Genomic DNA, 26,109 nt, shown 5'->3' on the forward strand with positions numbered 1-26,109 from the left:
AGATTGGCTGCGAGCTGCTTGAGAGTTTGCTGTCTTTTTCAGACGGCCGAAGCAAATTGGGGCCAAAGACGGTGGCTATGTTGTGCAAAGACATCTTATTGATGATTTCATTTTCAGCCACCCTATAAGAATGATGTAAAAAAAAAAAAATTAGTTTAGCAAAATCCTAACTAAACAGCACATCTTCACCAAAAGGTATAAAATGTAAATGCAAGAGATGAGGTAAAAAGCGATGTGAGCAAACTGATTCTGTACCAAAAGTGTGCAAACAATTACATTCAAATTAGTTACCATAACCATCTTTTACCACACAAAATTCATATTTAACTAAACTATGAAACATCCACCCATCTTCATCTGTTTGTGAGGCAGCAGGGTAAACAGGATATTCCAAATGTCCTTCTGGGCAGCAATGTTTTCTAGTACCTCCTGGGAGATTCCAAGATTTTCCCAGGCCAGATGAGATAAATTCGCTTACGGAAGTTCTGAGTCTACCTCAGGGTTCCCAGAAAATCACAAAGATCAAGTACCACCAAGAACCATGTCTGTGGGGCTTTTCTGATGTGAAGAATCATTGGCTCTACTTTAACCCTATGTTTAAGGCTACATGTCCAGCTACCCTACAGAATAAACTGATTTCAGCTGCTTACAACACTATTCAGAGCTCATGATCATATTCTGCTTTCTCAGTACTCTTTTCACAAAAAATGGCCCTAAGAGGCAAAAAAACCCCTTGATATATAAATGTAATTCTTTGAAGATTTGACAGTCTTGTTTAATGTTCTTAAAGTGTCTTCTATTTTGATAACTCGGTACGTGCTATAACAGATTTAATGAAAGCTGTTTACCTTTTCAAGTGGTCAAGCAGGAAGAGAAAAGTCAACAGATTAGGCTCCGGTAGGGACAGCAGAAGGTTGACCATACAGCTCTCCTTGGCCACATTGTCAGAAAGAGCTGTAAGGCAGATGCACATATGAATATTCTGGTGACAAAAACAACAAATGTATCTCCTCCTGACCAACAAAGATGCTGTAGGGGTGAGTTAAACATGAGGTGGTGACTAACCAATGCCTCCAGCAAAGTTTGGGTACAACTCATCAGTGAAAAGAGGCTCCGGCAGCTCACGGAAATACAGCTTCAGTGTTCCCGCGATGGCGTTTACGTCCATCTCCCGCATCATGAGAGCCACGTCCTTGTTGTCTGCAAGACAAATGAGACATCGGTCAGTATATACCAAGGAGTACAAGAGCTTTGAGGAAAAAAAAACAAAAACAAATACTGAGCAGGGTGGAAGTCGATTTCTCAGGACTCTTTTCTTACATTTGTCTTCACATCAAGTATATTTGTTCTAAAACAGCTGTCTCTGTTTCCCAAGTTTAAAGTGAACTCACTTGAATCAAAGGCAGCCTTCAGCGCCTGAATGTCAGTTGCGACACCAGATACTCTGTAAATCCCAACTTCGTCCATGCCCCGTCGCTCAATCTCCTCTACACACTGGCGGACAATGAGCGGGACCTTGGAGCGTTCTCGCCTATTAATGACACAGTGGCACAAAAACAAGGTTACAGCTACTAAGAATTCCACAGATCGTAGAAACAGGGCATGTAAATCAGACCACAGCTGAATCTATTTACTTTATCACCAGTACTAATGTTTTTAAAGACCACATTTGCATCAATCTGTTCTGACTTGTGGCGGTCTAGCTTCTTTCCTTTTGTTTTTTAGTTACAGTCAAATAAGCTTTTTCCACATAAGGTAGTTTGGCATGTTTCTGGCGTGAATGACAAAATGAAAAAAATCCCCTTTGGTGCTTCACCTTTAGGGTCCTGGTGTTACGCCAAAAACAAACAAACTTTCACATATACTGACATAATGAAACATGTTAACTCTTACAAATAGATAACAATGACAGTCAACACATAACAGCTACTCACTTTGTTACTGCGTTGATTTTCACTCCAAAGACGCCAGACTGCTTCCTGGAAGGCATTCGCTTCAAACTGAACTCTCTGCCGGTGAACTTCATGGAAAGCTTCACCTCAATCTGACAAAAAGATTAGATAAAGTCAGCCTGAGTGATAACAACAAGTCCAATCCTAAAACATAACATAAAGAGGCAGCAAAGCGACTTGATGATGTCTGTTTTACTGGACTGTTAATCAAAAGTTAGCAACTGTTGGCAAGTGGCCAAAGCAGGCTGGCAAGTCGAGCCCCATAGACCCCCATATTTATATATTACTTTGGTTCAAGCTCATTTCTAGCGTCGATTTTTCATCTTGGACTCTACTAGAGTAGCTTTGCATGATTCACAGTTGAAGATGGTCCACAGTTATCATATTTATTTCATCCACCATCTGAAACAAGCTGCTCTCCCTCCCTGCGTCCTTGCTTTAAGCCAGCTTTCTTTGGCCAGGCTGCCTCTCTCAAACTGAAGGTTTTAACAGCACGTCTGCGGGGCTTCTTTGCTCAGAGCAAGAGCTACTTGCCTGAGATGTTATTATGTTTACCTACTTTCATTGCACTCATCACTCAGCTTTTAGCTCACTGGGATTACTCGCACATGCTCTGACATCATTGTCTTAATCTTAATATGAGATAAGGAAAACATAGCTGATCTCCTTTAACAACGTGGCACAGTTGATTCCAGTTAAACAGAAACACAAAAACAAACGAACTGGTTAAACGGAAGATGATGGATGGCATATTTGAGACATCTTAAAGTGGATTTTAAGTAGCCTTAATACTTTCTTAATATCTATTCATCATTAATAAGAGGAAATGGTGAGACAAACAAGGAGAACCAGCATTTAAATCTCAACATTTATCTTTCCAGTAAATTTTGTGTGGACTCGACACTGAAACCCATCAATCAGCTGCCGACTTCGGTGTCATTCCTAATTTAGCCGGTTCTCTCTGGTCAGCTGGAAACACTCACCCCATTCATGGTGATGACTGTCCTCTGCCAGTCTTTACTTTGTAGCGTCTGTGGATCCAACTAGAAGGAAAGAAAAATAAATAAAATGGACAATGAGTTCACAATTTAAAAAACAGAAAACATGCGCCTATTGATCTGAACTGAAAGTTAGTGAGCAAGAACAAATTTAGGGAAAATTTCAGTGTAATTGCACCACATGTCTCTGCTGGTGTTATCCCATTCCACTAATCTATTTGAGGCATGTGACTAACAGCAACTGCCAGCTTTTATTTACAGTGATCAGGCATGAGTAATGTGATAACATCACGCCCTCACCACTAAGCACCGTGTCTGTCCAATGCGACAGATGTTCTGTCACCCAAGAAACCATCGAATCTCACTGAGATAATCCTTTGCTCGGTGAAAACAATTTTCTTATATAATGCTTCTTTATCCAAAAGATAAAAAAAAAACAATCACAGGCGCTACACTACACGTTCTAAACCTCAAAAGAGTTCAAGCCTGACAGAAATAGGGTTTTAGATATCTGCCAGGAGGAGGAAAAAAGTGCTTTCCGAGACAGCCCGCAGCTCACTTCCACATTACCACGTTACCTTTGGTCTGATCAGACTGCTGCGGACTCTCTCCCACAAACGGGCCCCTGTACTCGTGGGTTTTCTTAGAGTTGCGTCTCCCTCTTCTTCAAGCCTACCCTCTGCCTGATCCATGATCTCCTCTTCCTTTGGGTTACTCTCGCTCTTTATTTCTGGCATTTGCGTTTCTCAACTCCGAAAAGCTTTTTCTGCGGACTGATGGTAAACAAACAAAGAAAGCAGCACTGTTCCACGGATATCACAATTTTCCAAGCCGGCACACTAACAAGAGCAGCGGGTCCTTGTTCCCCGAATAACGAGCCATTGAAGAATATTGATCCTCTTCATTGAATCTTTAGTAAAAAAAAAAAAAAAAAAAAAATCATCGTGTCCCGCTGTCCCATCTTCACATTCATGCAATATAAGACTCCATATCCTTTCATTCCACTGGAAGTCAGAAAGGAACAAAGCCACGCCAGTCAGCCACGTTTGCTTGTGTGTTGTTCTACCTCCCAGATGGATTTGGGGGATTAACTCCTGAGAATCCCCTCCTACCCTCATTACCAGCATGCTTCACCCCTGCCGCTGCAAGGAGTGTTGGCTGGTAAATTTGCATATCAAGTAGCCTAAAGAGGATCCTCTCAGCCTAGTTACCGATTAGCACTATTGACCTTTAACATCAGAACTAACACGTGCCTCGTCTTCCTCATATCTGACGCATTACTTAATATTCAAATCCACGATACACCCGACTGGTGCCCTACTTCGGAGCTGCTAGCAAATATCTGAATGCTACCCCCCACCATGCCCCCTCCTCTAAAGCTCCGCTGTGTTTTGACCCACCTGTCCAGCAGTGAAATCCCTTCACTGCCAGATCAAACAGAGCCGTGAGTCTTTCTCGCTCTGTTATACTCTGGAGCAGTGCCAGCAGCTACATTCGGTCAACCCCAAAGTCTAATCCGTCTCCTGTCACTACACCCAATCAGGGGGTCAAGCTGAAGTGACCCAGTGGCAACCTCAAGACTCATTTCTTTTTCCAAAGGCAAAGGGCTCCCACAGGGCAGGATTAGCCAACACAGATAAGACAACACTGTGAAGTGGCCAGAATCAACAGACTAGAGGGCGCAAGCTCAATTTACAGAGGCAGAGATTTGTGCGTGGAAATGTTAAGATTTAAAGTCGAGATCAGTATCAACACTGGTCTATAAAGACCAGGGGAAACATCGGCCAAATAGCGTTTATGTATACAGCCTTTAATTCACTCATTTTGCTGCACAAGTTCACATATGTAACAGAGTAAAAGGTTTACAAATGAAACTTTCAGTTGAGTTCTTTACTGTGATGAAGAAAAAAAGAGCCTGTGACAGGCTGAATTAATGAGACTCACTAATGCTGACCACAGTTTAAAGGGTTCACAAAATGTTATTCCCAGCTGGAGTTAGTGTGTTGCTTTGAGCTCTTTGTAGAAGTCTTTCTGCTGACTGTAATATTCCTGCTGCATCTGAGAATCCAACGACTTGCTTCTTAAAGTCAAAGTGTTGCATGCATTTATGCACATGCCATAATGGCGCCAACTTCATGAATTATAAATTGTAATAATAAATTATACCCAAAATGTAGACTGAGTACACCAGGACCTGCCAGCAAATGGCAGTGTTCACAAGTTGTTTTTTTTACATCATACAGTATCCCAGTGTCCTGGCACAGACATCATTTTTGTTGACCAACTTTAAAAAAAATATGTGTAGTCACGCAAAATATTATATAAACTGAACCATTTTCTAAACTCCCAGATGTTCATACTGATTTGGACCAAAGGAAAGCTGCTATCGGTCAGATCTTGAACTGGTAAATCTAATAAGAAGTATCTTAAAACTGTAATCGTTCTTTGAAGTTGTTTTTTTTATACAAACATACAAACTTCTGCTGTGACCCACATCTTCTGTGTTTTGTCTGTACCTTTATTTGTCCTTTAGCCACAATCTTGTCTGTGACCTCTCCGTCTTCTTTGCAGCACTTCTCGTAGCAGAGCAGCCTCAGCGTTTGAGAGCCCTCCAGTTCAATCTCAAACTCCTTGTGCAGGAACAGAACAAATGCTCATTAGGTTTCAGCCGTGTGCACATTTGTGTGAATTTTTGAATTTCCTTGAGTATACAATGGAGGTTTTTTTTTTTGAACTACTCAAATAATTTCATGCAAAATATGTGGGCGAGTTTTTTGCTTGAGTAAAGGGACGTCTTTTTCTGCTTACGGATTTGTCTTCTCACCTCGTTCCAGTTGGGCTCTGTGCTGTCTCTGTACATGCGTGTTTTAGCTTTGTTCACAAAGTAGCCAAAGGCATCCACCTCCAGAGAGCAGTACAGGTCTAGCGGGTGGAAGCAGAAGAACAGTTGAATCAAAGTGAAACTTAAAACTGAGCATCCACATTAGTCACCCAGCTGAGACATGCCCAGACTGTGCTGTGTGCTTCCTCTGTCTCTGCAACTGACTGCTGGCTTTGGACCAGAACCCTCTCTTTCTCTTTAGTTAATGTGACTCTGATATTCATTTCCCAGTAAATTTGTCCCAGTCAACATCACTGGCTGTTTCCTGGGAACTATTTTTTTTAAACACACTGTGACAAACAGTGTAAAGTTTCTCAAGCAGGCGGTGATTTGAGCACTCAAAGGTGTATTTGAAGAGGCGTGTTCATGACTAATCCCACTTGTTCTCCTGCAGCTGCCCTCCCAGCTGACAGCCGCAGAGAGACAGAGAAAGCGAAAGGGAGGAAGCGGGATGGGTCAACACACAAAGTGATGTGAAACTACATGCAACCTTTACAGTAATCAACAAAATGATTTCTATTTAGAAAAAAAACAACAACTTTAAGACGCCTACTCAAGCTCTGTTTGAGCCCCGATGCAGAGTGGACAATGACATTCAGGAAGCCATATAAACCAGGTGACTCATCATCTGTGGAAGGAAAGGAGGCAGGAGGGTCAAATGTTAAGTACAACACAAGGCTGTATTAAAACGTAGATTTAATCCAATGCTATACAATCTTACCCTCCTTATTCATTGTCATTGGAATTGTGTGAACAGTCTGGAGCTTCACACACGAGTTGGTGAGCATCTGCAGCTCCAGAGAAGTCAGAGAGAAGCTTTTAAAGCCTGTATGTTACAGTGAAAGGGGGTGAAAATAAAATTGAAGCTGCTTCAACAGTGCTGCCATCCTGTCTTAAATTTTTATAAGAAAAAAAAAAAAAACATACACTTTTTCTGCTGCTCACGAATGAGCTCCCTCCACTCTGCACGCTCGTAATCAGAAGAGATCAGAAATGTGAAGCCCTGAAAGGCAAAAGGGGGAAGAGTATTTCAATAGTTTCTTGAGCTCAAATGGTGCAATTTCATTGTATCAACTGCAGAGGGCAGTAAAAACCAAATTAACAATGATAGAAAAAACCTATTTCATATAAAAAGTCTTTACTCCTTTCCCTAATTCCCTCCTAAGGACCCCTGACTCACTTTGCCATTTCTGTTGGCCACCCTGAAAGCCATGTTGGGAGACATGAGAAGCAGCAGGGACTCTTGCTCTGACAACTTCTTCCTCAGTCGCTCAATCACCTTGGACCCTTTAGTGGTTCTCTGCAGATAAACAGGAGCAGCGTTAATGCAGTGCAGGCCTGTCTAGACACTCAGCTCTACTCACATGTTAATCTGTACTTCCTCAATTTATTTTTGCTTGTTTTTTTGGTACAAAGCAGTCATCACCCTGGTGGTATGATGCTGTTTGTTCTGAACTCTGTCACATATGTTTCTGTAGTCACCTTCTCTCTTTGGATATCGTTCTTGATCTGGGAGATTTTGATCTTCAGTGCATCAATCTCCTCATCCTGAACGAGAGGAACGGGGCTGGACTCGCAGTCCTCGATGGTCTGAAAGGTCAGGTCAGCCAGGGGGATGTACCACTTACAGTCATACTGTTGCCCTTTCCTGTTGAAATACAAGATACAAGAAGGCTACAAATAAATATATTTTTTAGCTGCCTTTATAATCGCTTGTTAGCAGCGTCAGAGTACAAAAACTGTTTGTTCAAACTGAAATAGTTCTATTTTCAGCAAAGGACAATTTAAGTTCCTGGGAGGAGTCACTCTCATTTCCCCAACGGGGGTTTAAACCAGTGGATGTTCCAGGTCACATGCCTGCATCTGTAACCTCAGGCTGGACGCTGACCCAGACTCACCCTGCAGCCTGTTTCTTCAGCTTGGTGCAGAGCAGCAGGTCGGTGAAGAGGAAGACGTGACGGAGTTTCCTGGAACCTTCCACCAGCTCCACCATAAAGCGATCCCTCAGGAGCTGACGGTTCTGCCAAAGGAAACAAGGGATCAGTGTGTACAAAGCATGTCACATCTCAACCAGTATACCTATCCTGCTGCAGGGTAAACAGTGGCACACCACAGGAGGTGCTGAGAGTACACCGTCTAATTTAGGTTTGACGTTGTTGCGCCGTTTAAAATGGTTTCACATTATATAAGTGCTGATGGTTGTGAATACTTTAAACGCTGCGGTGTTGCTACTGCTCTCAGATGAATTCAACCCAGTAGTATTTATCCACCCAGATTGTTTTGAAGTGAAATGCCCAGTGCTGGAAATAAAGGCTATTACGACCTTCGCTTATATATAATGGAACTAAATGAAGCTTGCCTTGTAGTGTTCAAAACGCCAAAAAGTACAAGAGAAAAACTCAGCAGTAAATTCTCTTTCCAGAAACTTTAATCCAGTGAACTTTTGCTGTGGGCAGTTTCACAAAGGAGTTGCCATGTTGATACACACAACTAAACCACATTAATAAGCATCATTATTACTAGATAGAATATTGGTTTTAGCCTCTATGAATAGTTTGTCCCTTCCTGTACAAATGCTGGAGGGAGTAATTGTTTCAAAACAAACCCATTTGGATGTTGTAAAGGATTAAAGTTAGGGGAATGGTTGTATTGGCTGGTGGATGTAAACACAGACCGCTAATAGTTTCTCTGCTAGTTCAATTCACTAACCAGGTTTCTTTTGCCATAGCTGTGTTTGCGCATCAGTTTTAATGAATGAATGTCCATCTTTTGTATACAGTTTATGCCCGTGAATAAAGGGTAGCTCTAGAGGCCGCATGATAGAATGTAAACATAATGGCGTCATCTGAGCATACTACGCACATATGCTCAGCTGCTCATTTACACAAATCTAATCAGTCAATCACATGGTAGAAACTCCTGTCATGAGTTTATCCATGTAGAGATGGTCAAGACAACTTGCTGAAGGTCAAAGTGAGCATCAGACTGGGGAAGAAAGGTGATTTAAGTGAATTTGAACGGTCTGAGTATTCCAGAAACTACTGACCTACTGAGATTTTTTCACACGACTATTTCTGTAGTTTACATCGAAGGTTCCGGAAAAAAAGCAAATATATGCAGTGAGCGCCAATTCTCGGGGTGAAAATGCCTTGTTGATGCCAGAGGTCAGAGGGGAATAATCAGTCTGAAAACAGTCAGGAAACAATAACTCAAATGCCCACTTGTTGAAACAAGATATGCAGAAGAGTTTCTCTGAACACAGCACATTAAACCTTGCAGAAGACCACACTGGGTGCCAGTCCTATCAGCTAAGAGCAGAAAACTGATGCTACAATTCACACTGGCTCCAAAATTGGACAACAGAACACTGAAAAAAATGGAAAAACATTGCCTGGTCTCATTTGGTATAACCAGCATGAAAGAATGAAGCTTGATCTCGGGGGTGACTGTCTCTTTAAGCCTCTTATGCTCTGTGTTTCAGGTTCTTATTTGGCAATAGGTTCTGATACTGGAGCCTGAGCTTATGCTGTACAATGTGATGACACTAAGCTTTCCTGCAACAGCATGCATCTAAATTCCTTTTCTTCCCTCTGACCTCTGGGATGAGGCTGTTTACAGTGACACTGCCCATATGAGACACTGCCATCCCACACCAACCACAGTCTGACAAAAACAAGGAAATCACTGCAGCATGGTTTTCCTCTGCCGTTTTTACACCAGCTCGGTTCTGGCAAGTCACAAACACGCTGGTGAAGGACTCAAGCACGTTCGACACCATCCTGGTTTCTGAAAGAGGTGGCAGGGTTACATCCGCTTATTGTTCTGCGACTTAAACAAGACCACAAACTGTCAATAATCCAATGGAAAAAAACAACAGCTGTCACTGCACAGAGTTCACACCCTTCTAATGCTATATGTTGCTGCACTAAAATGACAACTGAGGCATGCACACCGGAGGTGAAGCTAAACACGCTCGCGGGTTTAAACGCTCGGGCTAATTACAGGCGGTCACGTTGCAAAACATCAACAATGGATGCACATTTAGTCACGAGGTGAGCGCAAACAACAACAAACCCATATTTTCAATTGATAGCCAAGTCATGGCTTGTTATCTGTCGATCTCTCAGCAGGCGTTCAGACTTCCTGAACAATAAGCAAAGGAATGTCCTGGAAAACTTTCTTGAATTTGACATCCTATCCTGGTGGGCAGAACCGATTCCCAGGAAAAACAGAGGAAGTTCTCAACTGGGTCATCTGACTCAGACCCCAGAGGTGCGTGACGCAGGGGGAGACAGAGAGGTCAGGAAGCACTACTAAGCCCGTACACACCCACTGCGAAAAGCAATTTAGACAGTAAAAGTTGATAAGGCGTCATTTCTGGGAAGCAGGGATGGACCAGCTCTGAGGGAAGGATGGGAGTGAGCACAGAGGTAATCGACGGATTTTCCTGGAGACCCCTCAACTCCGGTGTGTTTGCACGGCTTTGTCATGAGCTTCCTCTACGCTCCACTTCCTTCATGGCTACATCAGACAGGGTGAGATGACTCAGCAGCAACCTGACACACGCTTTTACAGCAGCTTCCAGGCACCTTGAACATTTTACTGTCAACAGTCCAGATAAAGTGGAAATTGCAGGCGTGGGTGTTCATTGAGAAAGTCAAATATATGAGCATAGTATTGATTAAACGCTGACCTCTCCTTTCTTTACTGTCATGGACTGCCTGCGCGGTGTGATCTCTTCATTTATACTGGACAGGAAGTTCTGGGAGATGCGCAGGGCATCCTGTAACAGCGGATAGTCTGGGTGGCTGGAAGGTGTGTGCTTCAGTAAGTCCTAGAATAGAGGAAATATGACAAACAGAGTTGTAGGAAAGTCTTCATATGGATAAAATGAAGCTCCATATCCAACTTACATGCAGAACAAGAGTACTGCGCGTCACTCTGTCCACAGGCTTGTAGAGGAGAGCTGTGGAGGAGGAGGAGGAGGAAGAGTCAGTTCAACAGGTCTCATCACAACTCAACTACTCCTAGCAATATTGATTAACGTGGAGGCGCTGTGTTCATCTGAGTCACTACTCACTTTCCAGTGAATATTTAGCCGACTGGTCTTTGCAATCCTTTGTGCTTCTGACCATGAGATTCTGCCAGGAAGTCAACACCAGAGGAAATATTTGGAATAAGACAAAAAAAACTTGAGAAACCACAGTAACTGACCCACGGAGCAATTAAAACAACTGCTGCAGTCGCTCAGCTCATTACACTGCGAGGACTGCCGAAAACAGCCCTGTCATCACTTGTCCCGGGGAGCTGCACAACATCAAACACTTGCCTGCTGCAGTCCTGCTGTGCGTAGCATGATTACATACCTCAGATATCTCTGCAAACTGAGCGTTTGCCTGGCAGCACTTGTCTGCCGTCTCCACAGCAACCTTATAGTTATCCACAAAGGCCCGGTACACTCCGAGCTGGCTGGCCTAAAGGGCACAAGCAGATAAAGCTTAGACTCGGATAGATTTTACTAGTCTGTTAGCACCACAGTGTCACAGTGTGCTGTGCCTGCTCAGGCACGAGTTGGCAGGAATACAGAGGCAACTGATAAAGCAGAGTGTGATTCAATGTTTGTGCACGTGTTTATAGAAATCCCTGCATGTATGCATCTTTAATCTTTCGTCATCCAGTGGCAAACACTGAGGTAGCTCTTATTCATTAACGTTCTATAGAGGATTTTTGCACTCCTTTACTGCTTGTCATGTGGCGAAACAAGGCTTTTATCTGGCCAGGAGACGACTCCAGGCAGTCTACTCAGATGTGCAAGATCCACTGAGGATTACATTACAGCCAAAGACTCCCACCTTTCCCCTCTCCAAGTCTCCCCTCTTTTAACGCTCATTAATGATCAAGGAATGACATTTAAGGAGCACTATAATTAGCATCTGAAAGTTACTGACTTGAGGAATGGTGGTCTCTTTGATCAAAAACCAACATGCAATTTGGTGGTTGGAGGTTTCGTGTTATTTGATGCTTGCTCTTTTTATCCAAAGGAGAACTGAGTTTAGCTGAAAGGACTGCCACTCTTTATATGGTGGCTAAATTCTGCTTAAACTGTTACAAATCAAATCAAATAAAGGAATGTTTCACTTTTATCAGCTCATCAAACACTTTGTTGTTCACTGCGTTCAGACTTCCTTGTTTACTTGTCTGTTTCTGCCGAATTCCAAGTTAATAGGAGTAACGGAAGAACATGTTCTGGCTAAAGCTTTTCATTCATGTGTCATAAAGCAACCGTCCATGAACAACAGGTGACATTTGTCTTTTTTTCCCAGCACCAGCTGTACCAGTGAGATCATTATGACAGAGGATGAGAGTTAACTGGAAGAGCAACATTCTCAACTTACAGTTATGTTGAGACTGACTTTTTTGTTTTCCAGCTCATCCCATTACATCAAACAAAGCTAAGTAAGTAAGCAAGCTGCTTAGTTACCAGCTTCTGGAAAAGGTCGCCCACACACTGCTGGTGGCTCCAGCTCTCTACTCGAGGCAGCAGAGCATCATAGAAGTCTTTGTGGATCTCATGAAGCTCCGGTACTTTGAAGAAGATGGTCTCTATCTGCTGGATGGTCAGCATCGGTTGGGATGTTGTGGCTGCTGCCCTCAGAGGTTTCATGGGCTACAAAAATAATCACAACCATATATGACCATTTATAAAGAATAACTGAAGGCCTTGCAAAATAGTAACCACAGAACATGAGTCAATACAGTAAATGCCAAAGGTGACTGACGTGTTTAGTAGCATTAGCTAAGATTAGCTAACATGAGATAATTCTAAAAATGTGAACACTGTGTCTGCAAAAACACCAAAAAACAGTTAAGCAAAGAAATTTGTCATATAACTGCAAGTTATCTTGTTTGTTTGCATGAAGAAAATCTATTATTTACTATTTAAAAGGGTTGGACCAGTCTCTATGCTAACAAAATTAGCTTACGTCAGCTATCTTATCAAAAGTTATACAAAATAAGGTAACAAAATTGTAATAATTGGATTCATTTCTAGTGTGTTTCTAATGCTAAGTGTGCTAGGTTTCAAATTGCTTTTTCTAGTTTTATGACAAAGTATAAAAGTACTTTGCTACAAATCCTGCATCCATTATTTTTAAATACGCAAGTATTAGCATAAATATATTCAGTCCTGTAAAAAGTGAAGTACACCTTTCCTGCTTCAATAGAAAATATAAGTAAGTCACATTTTGATAATCAAATGCAAATTAATTGATCATCACCAAGTTTGAGCATCTCTATAAAATCAGAGGTTTAGGCAGTTTGCTGGTCCGGAGCATTCAGGTGTGTTGACAACACCACAGTCTTCAAATCAGCAGACAACCCAGCAAATTCACGCAAAGATAAGGCCGCACTATGATCAGATTAGGAAAAACAAAAAGCCAAACAAGAGCTACATCTCGGACTTCACCGGCCTCAGTTAGCATGTTGCAGTTTATGAGAGTACAATTAGAACAAGACTGAACAAGTATGGCTTGTTTGAAGGGTTTCTGGGATAAAGCCTGTTCTCTCTGACAAAACAAAAAACAAAAACGTAGCAGCACAGTCTAGGTTTTCAAAGTAGAATATGAGCAAACCACAAGACTTCTAAGAAAAATGTCCTTTGGAAATACAAGACCAAAGTGGAGCTATCTGGCCATAACACACACCGGCACTTCAGGGAAAACCCAAACACAGCATATCAGCACAAATACCTCATACCAGCTGTGAAGCACATATGAGGTGGTTAAGGTGAAGGGGCGATAATTTGATGATTCTGCCTTGTTTTACAGCCACTGATCAGCATTGAACTCCAGAATACTTTGGTATACACAAGAGTGAAATATGAGGCCATCTGTTCAACAGGTAAAGTTTGGCCAAAACAGTCATGCAACAGGACAATGATCTCAAGCACAGCAGCAAATTTACAACAAAAGGGCAGAAAAAGAAAAGAATCCAGTTGCTGCAACGTTGTGATGAGGCCAAAGTCCAGGCTTCTATCTGACTGAAATGCTGTTCACACACAACTACTTCCAAAACCCGATGAACTGAAGCAACAACGTTAAGAAGAGGGGGCCAGAATTCCTCCTCGACGACATGAGAGACTGATAAAGTTGTACAGCAAACAACAATAACTTCAAGTTATTGTTGCTGTGATATCTTGTGGTTCTACACCCATTAAATCGTGGGGTCGGTTTTAGCTTTTCTCTGGATTGCATGTTCATGCACGTCCTTGTTACTTGTATGAACATGAAGACATTTTTTTTCCCCCACAAAGTCAAAATGCTCATTGCTCACAGTGACTCATATTCATTCAGTCATTAGTACCTCACTTACAGGCGTTTCAATTCATTTACACATTGCTGAATACCTTATTCTAAAACATTATCAGTTTATATACTTTGTATTCGCCCACAAAATAACTATTGGCTGAATCTTTTAAAATAATACAATATAAAGTATAATACTTGCAAAAGTAGAATGTAGCATGACATAGAAATACTAAAGAAAAGAATAAGAAAATTGAACTTGTTTAAAAATACTTGCATTACACCACTAAATTAAGTTTAATTAAGAGGCCCTCAGGAGACAGGAATTAAAATAGCTTGTTTAAGACAAAGGAGGACTGAGTGGATGGATAAAAGGTGACTATAACATAACTGAGGGTTTTTGTGAACTGCAAGTCAGGCAAAGCTGCACTAATGGATTCCCAGAATAAAATTATAAAACAGCTGAAAATGACCTTAATAGGTCCCATTTTCAGCTGCTACTAAACTAAAGCTAAGAACGTCTTTTAAAAGCCTGTTTTCATATTACACATACTATCAGCAGGGCCTCCAGGTGGCTGAGGTAGGTCTCTTCACTGGCCAGGATTCCTGACAGAACCCACTTTCTCATCTCTAACCCCTTCTCCTGATCCAGCTCCACCTGAAACAAACACGGGAAGAAAGAAAACAGTTGGCAAACAGGGAGAAATGGTATTCACCTACACAAAAGTCACACAGTCACAGTAATGATATGCCATTTATCAACGTGTTTGATCTTTACAAAAGCTGCCCGTGCACCTCTGCAAACCCCCAGCTGCAGATATTTTTGCTGTGGGATTATAGGAGTCCAGATTTGTAGGAGGTCTGTAGGAGTTTTACATTCCAAGAGGACAGCAGCAGAAACTCCTAGCATCTTGAGGAAGACAAATGTGTTTCTGATCCTGGAGTTGTTAGTCCAAACAGGTCAAAGACATCTGTCACCCCCAGTAGGAGTCATTCAATGAGAAACTCACTGGAGCACTGATTGCATCAAATGCTTCCATTATATTTGCTAAATAAAAAAAGAAGAAGAAGAAGAAGAAGGAGGAGGAGAAGCTGCAAGTCAAGTGAACCCACCCTCCACCATGATTTCGGCTTTGAAGATCACCAAGTGTACACATCAGAGGATAAGAATACCGCAGATAGGAGAGGGGCAGACTGGAGGGGGAGGGGAGCGCCGTCTCCTTTTAACATCTGTTTACACACAGTATGTTTGCTGAGTATGTATGGTCTTTTTCAGCAACGCTGAAAAGCACTCCCATCTGGGAGCTACATGGCAAACACGCACTGGATGTTTTATTGTTGCGGTATGGATGCCTGAGCTTGGGTATCATTGTTAATGCCTCTCTGAAGGGCGCCTTATTTAGTTTGCTTGTCACTTTCAGTGGCTAAAAGTTTTACATTTCAGCACCAGAAATCACAAACTGTGGGGACGTGCAGTTTGTAAGTTGGAGGCCTTTATTTAAGAAGGCAGGGTGTGACAGCAAATGCCATCAAGATATATTATGGGAAATATAGGATCACACTTTTTTTAAAGATCTTACTAAGTAAAAAAAAAAAAAAATTTAGCAATAACAATCTTTTAAAGATTACCACAGTGCTAAGACACCGTTATGTCATAAGACTGGCACTGTGCCACATTTTGAATCAAGTCATTTGTTCCTCCAGCATCAAGCAGCAAAAAGCAAATTCCTCAACATCTTGCAGCACGTTTATCACTTATGTGCACATAAAGCATGTGGGAGCAGAATCGCAAGCAACAACAGGAAAACTGAAATGAAATGAGGAAGGCCTGGGCTTCCAAAGGGTGATATTGGAAGAAGTAACTTTTCCACAGAACTGAGAAACCACAGCTACGAAATACGTTTGGAGAGATGGCAATGAAGGACTCTAACTGTAGTCATTAAAGCAACACTACCGACAGCGGGGAGTCCAGAGAACCAGATGACTGGTTGTCTCGGTTGCTCCTGATTTTAGAGCGGAGCCGTGGCGAGGAGGTAGGAGATCCCGTGAAGGACAGAGGTCCGTGGCGAGGCCCAAGCTCGTCTGAATGCTCCAGGTCGTAGCCATATGATGGAGAGTTTTCGTTGTAGGATGCCTCTGTGAGAAACAGTGAAACAAAGCACAATAGTCACATGGTGTGCTATTAAACTGTTAGGCCGTGTAGTTAAAGCAGAGAAAACATCATGGGAAATGCAGCAAACTGGAGCTTCAGTTTTTGTCAATTGTGAATAAGCCAGAAGGTGCTAACACAGCGATCCTGGACATAGTGGGAGTGATGAAGATGTGCATTTAAAGCCTAGAAAAAAAACTAGTAAAAACTCCTTTTTAATGAAACAAGAATCCAAAGAATGTCCTGATCATGCATTTTACCATCATGCATCACAGATTTTATTAACACAGTGTCAAACTTTATACAAACTTTTTTCATCTCTCTCACTGAACAAACTGAGCAATATTCTAGTGTAGGCTGGAAAAAAGTAAGTAAACTATTGAATTTAGCAGTAACAACCTTCATCAGATATTTTCAGTAGCCACCTATAAGACTTGCAAAACAATGAAGAGGAATTTATGACTGTTCCTCCAACAAAACCATTTCAGTTCATTCATTTTCCGACATGTCTTGACTGAACAGCCCTCTTCAGGTGATGCCAAAGAATCTTTGTTCATTTAAGGCCAAGACATTTCTGTAATGTATTTATGTGATATTTTCCTGCCAGTGTGTGTTTATTGTTGGAAAACCGTTTTCAGAACATAGTTGCATGTATAACAGCGGGTATTAAAATAAGGAATGAGCTGTCTTTTCCTGCCATTTGTCTTCCTATTAAATCTTTTAATCTTTGTAAACCTGTTACCTACACAAATCTACCATACAGCCAGAGCCAGCCGCTGAGGGCTCCTGCCAGGTCATCGGATTAGCCTGGCAAACTGCACGAGTAACACACAAGCTCTTGTTATGCCAACCTTGGTATATCATGCCTCCTTCAGCTTTTTTATGCAGTGTTCAACATCACAGGAAATGTGAAAGATAGTGCTTTAACTGGGCATAATATTCAATTCCATTCAAATCCACTTATATTATATTATGTAAAAAGAATTGGTCCCAACACAGAACCCTGTGGAACTCCTTATTTAACCCTAGTGTTTAAATTTACATGGATAAATTAGTGTCATTCTGGTAACATCAGGATGACATCCAGCTCACAGCATACGCTGGAAAATTAAGCTATAACAATGACAAATTGAACATAAACTCTTTATGGGTCACAACATGCCCTCATATGCACATCTGTGCTATTTTGCATTTAGAGAGATCCAAAACAACAAAGCCGAATGACTGCATCCCACAGCGAAACATGTTATACTCCCTGGATCTTGTGAAATCAGATTTTTTAAGACAGATAAAATCAGATCGCCAATGACTAGATCCTGTAATCAGTGTCAGCCAATCCTGACTCACCAGCAATTATTAGTATATCATGCTTGTCAAGCTGTGTGGAAGATCCAGAGCAGAGATGCCTATCCGCACAACAAAAAATAAAAAATAAAAATACCAATATGGAGTGGACACTTTAAAAAGACAACAATTCATAACAGTTTTATGGCTACAAGACTGGTTTGCCTCAGCTTGAAAACAGGAAAGAGAGGATTCCGGAGACTGGAGGAAGATAAAGACAAGTTTCCCTGGGGAGGCCTTGAAGACAGGCAACTGACAGGATGACATCCGCAGAGGCTGTGACAAAGGCGTCAAACAAACACACTGGGCCCAGCAGAGACAGAGAGCTGTATGAACTGCTTGAGGAGGAGACTACCGCAGTCCAAACAGCTACACAGCCCAGGGGGGAGTCCATGTGAACGGCTACTCTGGGCTTCGGTGAAATTATACATCGAGCCCGGGAAAGGATGACTAACGCATCCTCTCTCAGGCTGCAGCTTTGGAGCCACAAACTATCTAAACTAAGAAATAGCCAGAGCTTAGAATACAGTCCAAACACAAATAAGTAAAAGGGAGGATTTAAAAAATGTACCGAAGCCTTAAATACTGAGCCACTTGTGTTGTTTATAGGGACGTTTTTAAAAGCACAGCACTGACTTGGCTCTGGTCAGTGTGAGAAAGTGCACATCACAATGGACCCTCAGTGAGTGCTGTTGTTCTAGCAATCACAAGGGCCGATAGCGTGAAGGAAGTGTCCAGGCAAGTTTGTCCGGAAAATTCGGCAATTTGTCTGCTTCAGAGCGGAAACAGGCTCTCTGCACAAGGTCATCTTTTAACAAAGGCTTCCACTCCTAATACACACATTCGTCTACAGTCACGGCTATCAAATCTACATTCCAGCTAACAGTGACATGCCTTTTATAATTAAAGACTTTGCAGACAGCCCACACTTTTCAGACATACATGGAAACAGATTTGTACAGGTTCCAATAATTCACTGTGACTCACAATTTATGTCTCTTTTCTGCTTATACTAAGAAGAACCTAGGTGTCAAACAGACTTTTAAAAAGGGGTGAGCAAATAAACCAAAGTAAAAGCTGCTCTTTCACAGCTACAAACTACCTACAAGATGCAGTTGTTAAACAGCAGAGCTCGACCCAAAGTGTGCTATTATTTCACTGTTTAAAGCAGGGGTGGGGAACTCCAGACCTCAAGGGAGTCCTGCAAGTTTTAGATATCATCCTGGGTCAACACACCTTAATCAAATGTTTAGTTCATTACCAGGCCTCTGGAAAACTTCAAGACATGTTGAGGAGGTAATTTAGACATTTAAATCAGCTGTGTTGGATCCAGGACACACCTAAAACCTGCAGGACACCGGCCCTTGAGGCCTGCATTTTAACCACACTTAAAACAGTAATCCTGAAATTTCTGCCTAGCAACAAAAATACAACTAGCATTCGGAAAAATATTACTCAAACATTAAAATCTTTATAAGTGGTTTTGTCTGTGATTTGCTGAAAATCTGGTTTACTTCCTGTTAAGGCAGACTTCTTCTTCCTCAGTGTGGACAACTGCTTGATCATCTGATCGAAGAGGTTCTAACCCGGTACTAGCAATAAACTGGATAGTGATTGCAGGTTTTAAGAAATCTGACAAGCCATTAACCAAACTTTGACCAATCTTCAAGATTTATGCCACCTATTAATGTAAGTAACTTTGATCTAAGACGCGGTTAAAAAAAATTCAAAATCCATTCATTTTCAAGTACTTTGCAAATGCCTGTTCATTTTATTATGGCCCTTCTAGTCCAAGAAAATATTACTAAGAGCATGACCTGGAGTCCTTTTTTGCAGCTCTGCTGTTTTAAACAGATTAGCTTCAATGCAAAATGCCTGTTTAAATTTGAGGCTAGTCATATCTGCAACTCGAAATCTTATCTTATTATAGACCAACGAAACTGAGGTAAATGTTATCTAGATTTAACAATTACTGCTAAGCTATCAGCCTCTATGTGCACATTACTATTCAATACAGTACACATTTCAGTCAATTTAAGAGTGTAATGTTCCAGCCAGCGTTGGAAGTCACAGTGAAGGAGCTATGTTCCTATTTTATTATCAGCATCCCAACAGCTTCAAAATCACACAATAGAAAGTATCACACATTTAGCTGGAGGGTGGCAAAATAATCCTGCTGTTCTGTCTCATACCCAACAAATGGTTTCAGCTGTGCAATAGAGCCGTAATAAATACATTCTAATGACATTACATAAGATCGCTGAACCCGACAGCTGTGGTCGCGAGCTGTGTAGAGCTGTGGATCAGACAGAAGCTGATTTCATTTTGGACCGTCACGGAAATCTGTAATTCCATGTTTTTGAAGGATTTCCTTTAGTTCCGTGAATCAAAGCAAATCATTTAAAAAGTATTATTACCTATTAATGCACAACACTGAATGTTTTGGTTTCCCACACCAGCACTCTGAGCACCACCCAAAAATAGATCTCAAGGATATATAAAAGGGGGCTCGGCCAAACAACTGCCAAGCCTGCTTCTGGGGAATAATCAGTCATCATGAAGCACTTTGCCTTCCTGCAGCATGTAAACAAGAGCCTTGCATAGAATACAGTCACAGCAGTTTTAATACCACAGGCATGCTGGATACACACTGGATATCCCACTGATGACAAAGCAAAGACATACACTAATCCTAATCCATAGAGATGAACTACGACAAAACACGCAGGGAGGGAGCGACAGATGTGCAGCAGAATCTTTGCGGCAGCAGCATCGGGAATTCTCTGACACAGGAATAATCATGTGGTCCCTTTTCACTACACAGCAATCACAGAAGAAGCAGGAAGTGTTATTTGGGACACTTTCATCAGAGTGAAAGTCTGTATTGGGTTTCTAAAAAATGGTTGGGGTTATCACGTGGCCATTTTAAGGTCACAGCAGTTTAAAAAATATGCTGTTTTTTCTGGAAAGTAGTTATTTTTTCATCTGTGGTCATTTAGGTTCTGGGAGCACATCTCCCTGACGTTCCCCATTCATACACAGAAGCCAGAGGAAGTGAGAACAACTGCGCGACCTGAGCACAGAAGCAGGTACCAGTGGCAACAGACATGACACTGTCTGGTTCAGACACAGCATGAGAGGGGGAGCTGGTGTGGAGATGGGTTGCAAAGCAGCTTGCAGATTTGGAGTGACTGTAGGCAGGCATCTTAAATACCTCCACCTGGTCGTAGCAGATGGCTGCCCCTCCCTGAGGCCTGGTTCTGCTGAAGGCTTCTTCCTGTTAAAAGGAAGTTTTCCCTTCCCACTGTTGCCAAGTGCTTGTTTACATTGGCATCGTCTGATTGTTTAGGGTTATTGTAGGGCCTTTAGCTTACAATATTAAGAGCCTTGAGGTGATTAGGTGCTTTATAAATAAATAATATTGAACTGATTGAAGATGCACCACATGAGATAATTCGAAGAGTTTCAGCTGAGGGATCAGCTGATGTGGGCTGCGACTGAGATGAACTGATCTGCTGTTATTGTGGCTTGTGTGAATTAATGTCATTGTTTGAAAGTATCACAGGTAAAATTTCAATTCTTTTTGACCGATGGGGGAAATTATCAGACAGCAGCTCCCAAAAATAAAACTTAGAGGGCAAAGAGGTTTATTGATCGAGCCTTGGAACTAGAATGGTAGCATCCATATTTGCCCATTTCACTGCTGGGAAAAGACAAATTGAGTCAATCCTCAATTACTGGACCCCGCTGTGAACATATTGACTATCCACCAAAATGTCAGTCAAAGGATGGATAGAATTTAGATCACAAGCTCCCATAAATAAACGCACACATATCAAATGGACTATTTGGCTCAGAAAAGGCTGGAACTGAAATTTTACAGTAAGCATCCATAATTTATTTACAAAGTTTGAAAAAAAAAGATATGCTAAAGGACGGCCTTTCTGTTGCCTCTACAACGGTTGTATAGATCTGGAGAGGAAAGTATCACTTCTAGAAAAAACATAAGATAAGAGGCCAATGTGAGAGGTTGTTAAAAGCTTAGCACCACTTTATGGCTCCAAATGGATTCTCCTCTGATCTGTGGAATCACTCGGGAAACAGCGGTGATAAGGAGGGCAAACACTGGGGCCGGTCAAAGGGTGACAGCCTTTCAAACACCTGATGTGGTGACCCCACTTCATAGCAAGTTGAGATGGACTTTACGATATGTGGTGACACAGGATAATCAGAATACAGAGTCTGAGAGTTTGATATCCGTCTATCACAGCAGACGATAATTAGCAACAAGCAACTTTATCCTCATACTGCAATTTATCAGAGGAAAAATGCCCTCAGAATTTAGGATTTTGACATTTCTAAGAAAAACATGACAGTTTTTGAGATTAAAGTAATTCATGTGAAAAAAAAATGCATGTTATATCTGACATCAAAGCTCTTCTGAAAAACTTTAAATGCGTGCTAACATGAGCTAACAAAGTTTTGTAGCTAGCTGGTAACATAGAACTTTGCTCTTTGGTCCATATATGTCAAGAAAGAAAGAAAAAAGGCAACATGCCCAGGGGCCTAAACACTAATGCTAAGGTTCTAACACACAGAGACTAGTGCCCATCTTTTATATACAGTCTATGGGCGTAAGCAGAAAGGATGTATCTGTGGTGTGATGAGGTTTATCAAACCCAGTAAACTAAAGTTGGGTGTGTGAGAGGGGAAGAAAAGCAGTTTCATCCCCTCAATCATAAATTTTGTTACTTAAATCTCAAAGAATTTCTGATTATGTTTTTTTTTTTTTTGCTCATTTGTGACGTCTGTGAGGTTATTCTCAGAGATTTGCGGTGTTTCTTTCAGATAAATGAAGGAATATCTCGGTTAAGATTTCCTTGCCCCTAATAGGCCATTCAAACTGTAAAAATGTTATCCGTCAATTCATCATCACATCTGGGCTCGTGTGGAGTGCCTGCTGGCCCGGGAGGTCCTTTAAACCACAGGCCTGTGGAACGCATTGAAGACCATCAGCACTCGCCTATGATCTGCTGTGGGGCAGCCTAAAATTAGTGCCAGTCATCGAGCGGTGTAGGTCAGAACTGGGCCGCCAAACACGGCACACCTACTAATCAACGTATGTAGAAATAGCTCGGGGTGGACATACTGCAGCTTGTAATGTGCCGCATAACAGAGCAAATAAAAGCCCCGATAACAGTTCCAGCCCGGGTAAATAAACACACAACGGTGCAAAGGCGAGCAAAAAGATTAACTCAAGTCCAGCAGCGAGGAATAATTAACACGAAGCAGGATTTATTTCATTTGCCAATTATTGTGACTTTACAGGATGACACCTTCAAGTTTGTGCTTTGTAGCAGACACAAATATAACTGCTGAGTTTTCATCACATACTGATAACGGGCAGAGTTTTCAGAAATGTAAGCAGTGACAAGAAAAAAATTAAAGTGACCTCCTGGTGTAATGAAATATTCATTTGCATGTATGAATAGAATTAAATATTAGCGAATGGGCCTCACCTGATGTGCTCTGATGTGACTGGCCAGCGGTATTCTGCCTAGCAACACACGTTTTTACAGCGAATTCGCCTTAAGGTAAACTGTACCTGAGTGCAGGCGCGTGGCAGAAAAGAATCAAATCATCTCAGATTCAGATGGTTTCATGGAAGTTACAACACTTTGTAAACTGCAGTAAGGTTTGTGTTATTCAAGCTCAAAGTTACTAACCGGAAGTATAAAGTTTAAAACACGAGCATGATTAACAAGGGTTTTTGGTTCTGATACTGCTGCCTCTTCTACTTCGCCACTGAATGTTTTGCCTAAAATAAACGTTCTACTACAGGAAAGAAAGGTTGACACAAGCACCATGGGTCAGGCCGTTGTGACAGAGGTGAACTCGTTTAGCACATTACATTTCATTAGCCACTTCCCCCCACACCCCAACAAACAGCTGAGAAATTCCATAAACACTTGGCCTGCCAGCCAGCAGCACAGAGGGCCCTTTGAGGAGAGCTGAAGCCGCAGGAGCACAGGGCTGAGGCTGAGCACGAGGGAGGATCACCGAGCCCGAGGAGGCTTGTAAACAGGCCCGAGCCTTTCCTCTGCGTGTATGTTAGTAACTGCACAGAGGAGCTTGAGGAAAACCTAAAGTGAACCGTCTTGCATAGTTTCGAAACAAATGTTTTTGTTGAGTTTTCTGACAGAAACAAAAGGTCATTCATGGCTTTTACTGTGAGAGCAGCTGGCGATGCCTGGCCTGGTGTACTGATGGCCTGCCAGCTTTTGACCACTTTACCCAGTACACTGCACAGAAGAACAGGTGCCTCACTTGCTCATGCACACATACACGCACACACAAAGGCAGACTTGGCAGCCCTCAAGAGCTGCCAGCACTTCCTCTTGTAGGCTTACATTTACTTAAGGAAAGGGAGAGGCTGACTTCTTCCCCTTCTTTACCCACCAAACTTCAGATGTTGATACGTAGGTGCAACGATAGGCCTGTCTGGGCTTACACGGGGAACCTCAAATATTTATGAGTCCACAATTACCCGGAGGACCGGTGTGACTCCTGCTGAGGCAGCAAGTGGTGGTCTGAGGCAATCAGACGAACGTTAGTCACCTTCCAGATAGACACTTTCTATTAATGTCACAGCGACAGCAGACAGGCCCATCTACGCTCAGAAACGGTGCCATGTCCTGACTGAGGCAGGCTCGGGCTAAAAGCATCCTAAAAGACAATCTCCTGGTTTTTGCAGAGAGGATCACGATTAAACTAATGGGAGATTATCATTTTCCCTTTTGGCTGACCTTTTTCTTTTACGCCCTCTCACTATAACACATTAACCACGAGACAGTCTACACACCCAGACTCTTCTTTAGCCACAGGCACGTCAGCGTTGTGATGATAATTAATTATGGCAAAATAAACCCATAAGAGAGCTGGCCTCCTTAAAGGTCCACAGCTAATCAGCAGCTCTTGACAATTGGCCTAGTTAAACCAGAAACCAGGAGACAACACTTATTTCTTCTATTCATAGGAAAAAGTCCCCTGAGATGCATCAATTTTAGACTGGCCATTTCACAGAGTTCTCACAGCTGAGACACAGTAGGACAAGCACGCGTTTGTTTAGAGAAGTTCGGAGGTGTCACTAACGGTAAGTCACTCATTTTTTCCCCATGCGCAGGCGGACTGCCACTACGGCACTCCCACAACAGCAGCACGGACCCTGCGAAATGACATGGTGACAGAGTGCAGAAAACCCCCCTACCACCACCCAAACATGTGCAGTATATGGCAGTTTGTCTAATGGTTACAGAATGTGCAGCTAACTGGACCATAAAGCGCCTTTACAAGCCTTCTTTACTCAGTCGTTTCAAGAGATTTTAGTCAATGCCGCAGTGCTTTGTGATAAATGCAACAAGAAAAAACACTTTCCAGCAGCTCCCTGAAAGTCAAGAACCACAACAAAGAGCAATTTATTGCAAAAGCTGGCCTCAAACCAGCTCCCTGCTTGAGGACTAACTTAACAACGTGCAAAAAATAAATAAATTATTACAACATGAAATCCAGACTTCTGGTAATCCACAAAGCAAGGTCCACATGACGCAGGTTTGCCATTATGTCAGCAACATGTCTCCTCTGAAGAAAAGAAAAAAAAAGGCTGCACTTCAGACTCTTTCTGTAGTCAAAGTGTCAAACAGGCATTACGTATCAAATAGGGAAACACAAAAGGTCAGTTGATTGGTCATGGGATGCACTATTTGGCATAGAAAGTCCAAACCTTTGTAACTGCTAATTAGTTTTTATTTAATTAGGTTTTTGCTTTCAGTTCAGTTTAGTTTCAGAGATTTCTTACACCTAGTTTGAGTTTTTTTAATTAACCACAATAACATTGCTGTTTAGGCCTGTGACAAGAGCTGTGTGCTGACTCCGTGTGACACCTACACAGTAGGGAAAGGAGCAACATTTGGAGGTACCTGGAAAAACTAGTAGTGAGCCTTGAACACAGACTGTAAAGAAAAGATGGAAGCAGCCACTTTGCCGTCACTCGTTTGTGGACTACTGTTTTAAAGCTTCAGATATAGTATTTTGGCCATCACATCTTGTTTAATTTTTCATATTTGGATGATAAAGTGGAATGCCAAATTAGCAGTGTAGGCTAGCTAGCTTGGTTAGCTAGGGTTATCTACAGAGGTACAGGGCTAAATGGAGCTTAACTGCTTCTTGACAAAAAAAATAAAAAATTTTATTTCAAAAATAAAATACCAATGATATTTCCAAATTAAAATAAAACATTTATGCTATTTATTTTTTCTTATAGGGAAACCTATAACAAGTTAGCATTTTGCTAATAAATGTCTTCATTGGCTTCACTTCTTAGCCCTGAAAGCTGCCGCTTGATCTCAACTTCTTTTGGACGCTCCAACAACTCTTACACTTTATCCACAGGAGCTATTTGCTCGTCGCAGTTTGCTTGACTGGG

At 41.9% G+C, this 26,109-nt stretch overlaps 1 protein-coding gene across 1 annotated transcript in view; it reads right to left on the reverse strand.

Moving 5' to 3' along the window:
• The window catches only part of LOC147316860 (breakpoint cluster region protein), a 31,113-nt gene that overhangs the window by 1,027 nt on the left and 3,977 nt on the right, over positions 1–26,109 (reverse strand). Inside the window, exons 2-22 of the mRNA XM_086313409.1 lie at positions 16,089–16,270; positions 14,688–14,792; positions 12,313–12,498; positions 11,198–11,305; positions 10,912–10,972; positions 10,745–10,797; positions 10,525–10,665; positions 7,730–7,851; positions 7,314–7,479; positions 7,012–7,131; positions 6,759–6,834; positions 6,553–6,657; positions 6,385–6,459; positions 5,775–5,872; positions 5,467–5,580; positions 2,936–2,995; positions 1,935–2,044; positions 1,392–1,531; positions 1,066–1,200; positions 849–954; positions 1–122 (exon numbers count right to left, since the gene is read on the reverse strand). The exon at positions 1–122 is cut by the window's left edge and continues 38 nt beyond it. Coding sequence (XP_086169535.1) covers positions 1–122; positions 849–954; positions 1,066–1,200; positions 1,392–1,531; positions 1,935–2,044; positions 2,936–2,995; positions 5,467–5,580; positions 5,775–5,872; positions 6,385–6,459; positions 6,553–6,657; positions 6,759–6,834; positions 7,012–7,131; positions 7,314–7,479; positions 7,730–7,851; positions 10,525–10,665; positions 10,745–10,797; positions 10,912–10,972; positions 11,198–11,305; positions 12,313–12,498; positions 14,688–14,792; positions 16,089–16,270 — 2,385 coding nt within the window. The remainder of the gene's footprint in view (positions 123–848; positions 955–1,065; positions 1,201–1,391; positions 1,532–1,934; positions 2,045–2,935; positions 2,996–5,466; positions 5,581–5,774; positions 5,873–6,384; positions 6,460–6,552; positions 6,658–6,758; positions 6,835–7,011; positions 7,132–7,313; positions 7,480–7,729; positions 7,852–10,524; positions 10,666–10,744; positions 10,798–10,911; positions 10,973–11,197; positions 11,306–12,312; positions 12,499–14,687; positions 14,793–16,088; positions 16,271–26,109) is intronic.

The sequence above is a fragment of the Aulonocara sp. 'chitande type north' Nkhata Bay genome, linkage group LG12 (genome assembly GCF_057382095.1).
Source record: "Aulonocara sp. 'chitande type north' Nkhata Bay isolate Kocher_YH1m ecotype deep benthic linkage group LG12, A_spYH_male_GT1.1, whole genome shotgun sequence".
NCBI classification, from domain to species: Eukaryota; Metazoa; Chordata; class Actinopteri; order Cichliformes; family Cichlidae; genus Aulonocara; species Aulonocara sp. 'chitande type north' Nkhata Bay.